Here is an 8,220-nt window from a genome sequence, read left to right as displayed (position 1 = left end):
AGGGCCCCCAATGGAGGAGCTAGAGAAAGTACCCAAGGAGCTAAAGGAATCTGCAACCCTATAGGTGGAACAACATTATGAACTAACCAGTACCTCCCCTCCCCCCCAGAGCTCGTGTTTCTAGCTGCATATGTATCAGAGGATGGCCTAGTCGGCCATCATTGGAAAGAGAGGCCCATCAGTCTTGCAAACTTATATGCCTCAGTAGAGGGGAACACCAGGGCCAAGAAGTGGGAGGGGGGAGGGTATGGGGGGACTTTTGGGATAGCATTGGAAATATAAATGAAGAAAATACCTAATTAAAAGAAATAAACAGGAAAAAAGTAGTGTTTTTGTTTTGCTTTGTTGTTTCCAAGACAGGGTTTCTCTGTGTTGCCCTGACTGTCCTAGAACTAGTTCTGTAAACTAGGCTGGCCCTGAACTCACAAAGTCACAGAGATGTGCCTGCCTCTGCCTCCTGAACACTGAGATTTATGGCATTTGCCACCACCTCCCAGGGGTTTTGTTTGTTTGTTTGTTTGTTTTTATAATTTCTCAGTCTACAGTGAACTCATAAGGTTTCTGCTAAGTCTTGCCTTGTGACAGCCTTCGAAGTATGAGGGCTGTAGATTATAGAGAAAACAGTGATTAGAAATTTCTTGTGCTCTAATTTAATTTCTCTATTTTGTTAATACATACATACACCAAAATTTTTCACTACACAGCTAGCAGTTAAGACCATGTGATGACTTATGCTTATAAGTCCCAGCACGTGGGAGGCTGAGGCGGAAGGGTTGCCATGAATTCAAGAGAATTCCAGACCAGCCTAGACTATAATGTGAGACCCTGACTCTCCTCTCTCTCTCTCTCTCTCATACACACACACACACACACACCCCAAAGGAAAAAGCCAACAAACTTAAAACCATAAATCCAAGTTTCCTTTAAACACTATTTTACCGAGTTTAATTTGGCAAAGGCTACATTTTATAACAATTCACCCCACTTGATAGTTCATTCTCCAGAAAGAATCATCATGAAGTAACAATGATCATGGAAGATGCACCAGGATGCTCACCCATGACACGGTCCACTTGGAGACATCCTGCAAATGAGCTGCAGCACTGAGGACAAGATGAGTTGGAGCTCAGATCTCTTCAGTAGGAATCAGTAGGAAGCACACAAAAGAGAGACACATCACCAAGACAGTGAGGCGGCCAAGGGAGGGTTCATAGAGGAGGCTTTGCCCTGGGATTTGACAAGCAGGCTCCTGATCGGGGACCCTTGAAAAGAGAGCATTCAGACAAGAGGGGAGAGCTAAGTGCAAAGACATGGCTGGAAATGGGTGGGACTTATCTGGCAGAAGATGAGGGGCTATGGTGTCACAACGGCAACCTTCTCTTAGTGTTTGTTCTTAGTGAGCAACTCCAAGTCTTCTGGGCAATGGCTTTTTCACTAAGTGGAGAGGAAGACATAGGAAAGGTAGATGGAGCCATGTCTTGCAGTGGCTGTTGTCTGAAAACCTGAGGGCCCATTCTGCAGATAAGGTGGAGCAAGCCATGGTTCCTGAGCTAGAGTTGGACCTGACCATTGTCCTACAAGAAAGGCTGCTCAGATGGCTTTCTGGATGATCAACATTCAAAGGTTGAGGACCACAGTGAGAGGTAGGCAGATCCAGGGTTAGGAATGCTGCTGTGGCCTGGTGAGAGAAAGCAGAGACCTGAAGGGCTAGAGGACAATGGGTTCAAAGAAAGGGTGAAAGGGGATTTGCCCCTGTGTGAAAGCACAGCCCCCAAAGCTACTCCCAAAGCAGGGGGACAGCTTTGTTCTAATCCCAAGGGTCTGGAAGGCTGGCTTTGTGACATGTAAGAATCCTACATTCCAATTGTCATCATGCCCAAAATATAAGAGCAAGAGAGAGCTTTGGACAGACCTCTGCAGATTTCAGAAGTGAGTACACCTGTCCTGCCCCCAGTTATATCAGCTGAAAGGAGCATGGTAAAAACTCCTGACCACAATACTACCATTAGCTGCTGAGACTCCAGTACGGAGACAGGAGGATGCTGAACTTGGTGTTGTTCTCCCTTAGCACTGACAGGGTACCCAAGGCCTTCCTGTGGGTCTGGTAGTCCAGCACTTTACTTTCAGTTCCCAAAACTAAAAAGATAAACAAGAATTTGATCTAAATGTCAGCACAAGTAAGGCAGTGAAGAAGATGAGGAGGAAAATAAGCATGATTGTGAGAAGCCATTCTGCAGAAGACGTGGAGTTGCTCGGTAAGAATAAACACTAAGTGGCCGAGAAGCTTATTGTTCGCTGACATCTGAGAAAGTTAGCTGAGAGAAACAGACAGACCGACAGACAGATGCAAGCCTTTGATCGCATCTTGACAAGAACAGCAGAAGATGAAATGATCTGTGGCCCAAGAAGACCCTTTGTGCTGCAATTATAAAATAAAAATGAAATAAAGGAGTTACACACACCAGGCCTCTAACTGGTAAGTTTGTCCTTACTTAATTTTATGTATCAATGATCTGCCCACCTGTATCTGCAGTTAAACTTTATAGCAACCTCATGAATTCCATATTTTTTCCAGCTTTTAAAATGGGCCACTCAGAAAGATTAAGCAACAAGCCCACCATCACACAGCTGTCATTTCTACCACCTCCTCCTTCCAACTCCTCCCATGCCCCTTATCTCCCCATCAAATTCTTAACTTCTTATTGCTGTTAAGTGTGTACATGTGCATGCGGGGTGTGTGTGTGTATGTGTGTGTGTGTGTGAGAGAGAGAGAGAGAGAGAGAGAGAATGCTTGCATGCATGTATGTGTGTGTGAGTGCTTGCATGCATGCATGTGTGTGCATACATGTGTGTGCATATTTGCATGTGTGTGGTTGTGTGCATACAAGAGCATGTGTGCATGTGTGTCATTGCATATGTACTTGATGTCTATGTGCATGTGTGTGTGCCCTCACATGTGTGTGCATGTATTTGTATCTGTCTGCTGTGTGCATGCATATGTACTTGCATGTGCGTGTCCATGTGTGTATGTGCATGCATGCACATGTATGTGCATGTGTGTGCATATGTGTGTGTGTGTGTGTGTGTGTGTGTGTGTGTGTGTGTGTGCATGTGTGTAAAGGACAACCTGTTGAGTCCATTTAGGGCTGCTAATATACACATTTAGCATTTGCCCAATTGTGCTGAATATGGGCTCTGGTCCTTTCACTGTCCCTTCAGTATTCCTTGTCATTTTCTTTTTCAGTCATTCTCTACCTGTGTGTCATGACCCCTTTGGGGGTCTCATATCAGATATCTTGCATATCAGACACTTATATTACAATCATCAACAGTAGTAAAATTACAGTTATGAGGTAGCAATAAAATAATTTTATGATTTTGGGTTACCACAACACGAGGAACTGTATTAAAGGGCTGCAACATTAGGAAGTGTGAGAAGCACCCTTGACTCTGAGCACCGTCAAAGGCAATGGCTTTGCTGGAAGACAAAGGCAGTCATAGCATCCACAGCTGTGCATTTTCTCTCTATAGTTAACCACTTAACCAAGTTGTGAGGGTATTAGAAACTCAGAGGTGAATTAGACATAGTTCTTGCTTTCAGTGAATGTATGGTGCAGAATGTGTCACCACCAGGCTTTCTTCTGCACACAGACATTTGCTGTCCAAAGCATGGTGTACAGGAATCTCCACTAGAAGTGTTGCTTGATGAAGAAAACTTGGGAATACAGGGAGTGGAAGACTGGTGATATCAACAGTGAATATTAAGGTGAAGTAACAAGAAAAGCAACATGAGATGGCACATGAGAAATCACAGTTGTTTCTTGTGACTGGGAAGTAGAGTGTGTGTGATCACAGATACTGAATTCACAGGTCGCACTATTGCATAACCTACCAAGGAGTTTGGCGTTTAATGTTTTTTGAAGGATTTGAAGCTTGAAGCAAGAAGACACATCATATTTTTCTTGAAAAAAATTTCAAGTCTATGAAGAGTAGATTGAATTCATGAAATATAGAGAGCAAATTTTAAACTATTGCAGTAATCCAAGCAACCAGTTACAGACTCCTAAATCGAGGCCACGTGGATAAAACAGGAAGAGCTAAGAAGCTACTTAGGATAGAGTCTATACCTGATAACGTGATTGTGAATGTTGACATAAGAGGTCAGGGGCTTCTCCAGCAAAATGGGAACCAAATCCAGGTTTGGGAAGGACCTGCATTAGAAGATCATTTAAAACTAGATAACCAGAGTCCATGAGTCAATACTCTATGCAGCTGTGGGTTGAGATTGCTTGACACCAGCACTTCCCACACAACCGGATTGATTTCTAGACTGAAAACTTGGCAGCCAAGACCTTACCTGACCTATTTCAATTCATGAGAAAAGTCAGAACATTTTTAATCATCACCCCCTGAGTTTGACTTTGGAGGTCAGATGGGATCCAAGTTTTTGACTCATTCTGTAGCATGGCTGAGAAGGAGAACGGCTATGACACCCCAGTGTGTGAGCCAGAAGCCTGAGAGATGCTAATCAAGACAGCCTTGGTTGTAAGACAAGAATGATGGTAAAGTTTCCTCTTAACTCACACTTGCGCTACTGGGGGAACATATAACGAACTGAGCTGTATACATAGGTTTGGAACGCAGAAAGGAGAATTTATTTGGAAATAGATGACAGTAGATGAAGCCATCGGTTTAGGGGCTGTCTTGGGAGAATGTGCAGCAACCAGAAACATGGTGTAGCCCCTGAGGACACTAGAGTTTGAAGAGAAGCCTGAAGACATTGGTAAGGAATATTCCAGGGAGGTGGGAAGATTGATGGTATGGAAACTGAGAGGGACAAGAATTTCTGTTTTTTAAAAGAAGAGATAATATTCCTAAATTTATAAAAATTAAAATAATGAACAAGGCAAAAAGGTCTTCACTGGTTCATAAGACAATGACCCTGATGACCTAGGGGCTGATTTAAATAGAAGCCAGATGATGGTAGGTTGGGAACAAAGGGTGTGTAGTAAATTAGACCCCTGAATTACAGATTGTAGTTTAAAGAAACACTGCAATTAAGAAAAGATAAGACAGATAATAATAGGTGTGGTCATCATGATCGTCTTTCCCTGATACCCCAGCACTTGTATAAAATGAGGAGACATTTTGTACCTTATCATGTTGATTGCGATGCTGAAGATGGGAAGATGCTAAAGATAGGTGACTTGGGACACCTCACTCTAAATCAGTGGGTCTCAACCATCCTAATGCTGCTACCCTTTAATACAGCTCCTCTCCCCCAGAAAAATAAACTATTTCTGTTGCTACTTCATAACTGACACTTTGCTCCTGATATGAATTGTAATATAAATATCTGATATGCCGGCTATCTGGTTTGTGACCTCCCCTGAAGGGGGTTGGGACCCACCAGTTGAGAGACCACTTTTCCAGAGCAGCCTGCTTTTCCCCTTAGCATAAGTAAGTAGCAGATCTGCTGCTCTCGCATCATTTGTGCCTTTTCCCATTTGAGAAACCTACCCTCTTCAATGTGCTAATCTTATTTCTCACTGAGAATAGTTTGTCTCCACTAGAAGGCATTTTCGAATCTCCACTTCTATGCTAGAAACAGGAAATGAAATGCCCTCCATGGATTTCAGACACAAAATGTTCCTGGCTCTAAGAGGAAGTTCTTGTCCAGATAAACTATCTGTCTCCTCCAAAATCTTCCCTTGTCTTCCTGCTGGAGACCGTCAAAGCTTGCAGTGTCCACACATGATGACACCTGGATCCAGACCTCCCTCTCTCACCCATAGTAGTCAAAGCTTTTATGGATTGGCTCATGATCCATGAGACCTCCCTACCTCACCTCGAGCTTTGAGCTTATATGCGGAAGGCCTGATGTCTGTCTATGTCCTCATGGTCCAGAATTTTCTCCACCTAAGTTTTTTGTCACATTGGCACTTTGGTTTGGACATGGTCTCTTCTCTAAGAGCATCCTTCCTAAAGGTTCATGTACTAAGAACTTGGTCTCTAGTGCAGTGATGATATGAGAGGTACTGAAGTCATTGAGGCAGGGTGGGGGGTGCTGCCACCGAGGGAGAATTTTTTGTTTGTTTTGTTTTTTAAATATTTGTTTATTGTGTATATAGCATTCTGCCTGCATGTATGCCAGCAGGCTAAATGAGGGGCACCAGATCTCATTATAGATGTTTGTGAGCCACAATGTGGTTTCTGGAAATTGAACTCAGGACCACTGGAAGAGCAAACAGTGCTCTTAACTTCAGAGTCATCTCTCCAGACTAAGGAGTTTGTATAGTTCTCTTGGAAGTAGTCAGACCTCACAATAGGGTGGATCTAAAAGAACAAAACTGGATCCCGTCTGCCCTCTGGCTTTCTGTCTGATATCGCACTTCTTATACCTACTGTCACCATTCGAATATCATTTCTCACAAGGTCTCACCTGGAGATGAACAAGTGGAACATCCAAATCTTAGACTTCAGCTCCAAAACTATTACCTAAATAGGTAACTATCTCTCTTCTTCATAAAGTATTCAGTCAGGTATTTTGTTATAACAACAGAAGGGCATCTAAGATCCATTGGCTGGCACAGAATTAGAGACAGAAATTCATATATGGAAAATATTTTTAAGGCAGGGAAGCAAGTTCCACAAACCGAGAGGATGTGAAGAGATGGAACGTGAGAGTGTAGGAGAAGAAGTGGAGGTTTAACCGCCTACGTAAAATACCTGCTCTCGGCTAAAACAGATCCACATGAGGCCCAGAGGCTCAACATTTCAACATCTTGATTTCAAAAATCAAGTTTGAGGGCTGGAAAGATGCCTTAGTCAATGACAAGAACGCTTGCATTTTTGCATAAGAACCTGAGTTCAAATCTCTGGCAAATAAAAAGTCAGGCATGGTTATACTCACACTGGGGTATGAGGAGAGACGAGTATCATCAGGGCTTACTCCCTCGCTTTTGTTGCAATGAGAGCTTCTGCCTCAAGGGAGTAGTGCAAGGCATGACAGAGCAGGACTCTTAACACTCTCCTTTGGCACTCACGTACATATTGTGCATATACCACACATATATAATACACACACACACACACACCAGTGTATACAAACTCTTGGGCCACCAGCTACATGTTCAACATTTTTAGAGCTTACCCCAACAAGATGAAAAAATGTTCTTTCCAGCCTCCTGACTGAACTCAAAAACCCTCAACCCTAGTGTTCACTATGTAACCTGGTGATTTATCAGAGTCCACCCACTCTAACATGGCTATGCTCACTGGCCACCTTGCTCTGAGCATTACAGATTTTCCCCTTCCTGGTTTAGAATTGCAGATGGTTAGCCACCCCATCCAGCATTCACCTGGGATCTTGAGGTCTGAATTCAGGTCCTCACATTTGTGTGGCAAGTGCTTTAGTTGCTAGTCCATCCCTCCAACCTCCAGGACTCCCGTGTTCTTGCCTCTGTCCTACTCAGAAGCATTTGCACTGAACTCATCAGAGTCCTGTGTGACCTTCAGTTTACTCATCTGAGAATGGAGATAAATTAGGCCAGATCTTGATGTCCATCCAGTTCCTCTGCGTCACTTGACCTCCACTGAGGACTTTCAGATAACCTGCTTCTAAGTGCCCGTTGAGTGCTGTGCCCCAATGGACCAATTTTAAACTCAGTTAACTGTATGAAGGTGAGGTCTTTGAATTCCTTTCATTAAAATTATATCACGACAGAAGAGAACAGATGTTCAGTCGGGCAGCCTTACTTCCAGTTGGAGCCACGCCTGGCTCTTGTGTAACAAGCTTGAAGTTCTGGGTTTTGGTTTGGTTTTGGTTTTGATTTTGGTTTGTTTTTCCTATTTAAAACCAATTGAGTACATTTATAATTCTGTGACTGCTTTCATGACCAGCACAGCTCTGAACTGTACCTGGAGCGGTAATAGAGAGGGACTCTCCTCTTATGCCTTAAATAATCATCATGTGTTTTGATCTGAATCAAATTGGATATTTCTTTCTCCCTCCATTTCGAATAGGTATTTATTGACAAACGATGACAGAAAAAATCCTGGAAAAGTTTGATGCCCTGGAGGAGAAAGAAAGGATACTTGAAGCCATCAGGGAAAAGGTATGTGTCTTAGTCAGGGTTTCTATTCCTGCACAAACATCATGACCAAGAAGCAAGTTGGGGAGGAAAGGGTTTATTCGGCTTACACTTCCATGCTGCTGTT

General features: G+C 43.2%; 1 protein-coding gene and 1 long non-coding RNA gene across 4 annotated transcripts in view; one reads left to right on the top strand and one right to left on the bottom strand.

The window, feature by feature from the left end:
• Nucleotides 1-1,813, bottom strand: part of LOC110292126 — a 21,152-nt gene extending 19,339 nt beyond the window's left edge. Inside the window, exon 1 of the long non-coding RNA XR_002377659.1 lies at nucleotides 1,058-1,813. This is a non-coding gene — a long non-coding RNA (uncharacterized LOC110292126). The remainder of the gene's footprint in view (nucleotides 1-1,057) is intronic.
• Nucleotides 1,814-1,895: 82 nt separating this feature from the next.
• C4H1orf141 (chromosome 4 C1orf141 homolog) overlaps nucleotides 1,896-8,220 on the top strand; it is a 54,240-nt gene continuing 47,915 nt past the window's right edge. For 2 of the 3 annotated variants that reach the window (XM_021160293.1, XM_021160294.1), the window contains exons 1-2: nucleotides 1,896-2,476; nucleotides 8,026-8,117. In XM_021160293.1, coding sequence (XP_021015952.1) covers nucleotides 8,043-8,117 — 75 coding nt within the window. In that variant the 5' untranslated portion in view covers nucleotides 1,896-2,476; nucleotides 8,026-8,042. Of the gene's footprint in view, nucleotides 2,477-7,857; nucleotides 7,929-8,025; nucleotides 8,118-8,220 lie in introns of those variants that run through there. The other variant, XM_029475866.1, reaches the window with a different exon arrangement.

This window comes from Mus caroli, chromosome 4 (genome assembly GCF_900094665.2).
Source record: "Mus caroli chromosome 4, CAROLI_EIJ_v1.1, whole genome shotgun sequence".
Taxonomy (NCBI): domain Eukaryota; kingdom Metazoa; phylum Chordata; class Mammalia; order Rodentia; family Muridae; genus Mus; species Mus caroli.
This window is presented reverse-complemented; position numbering and strand designations above follow the sequence as displayed.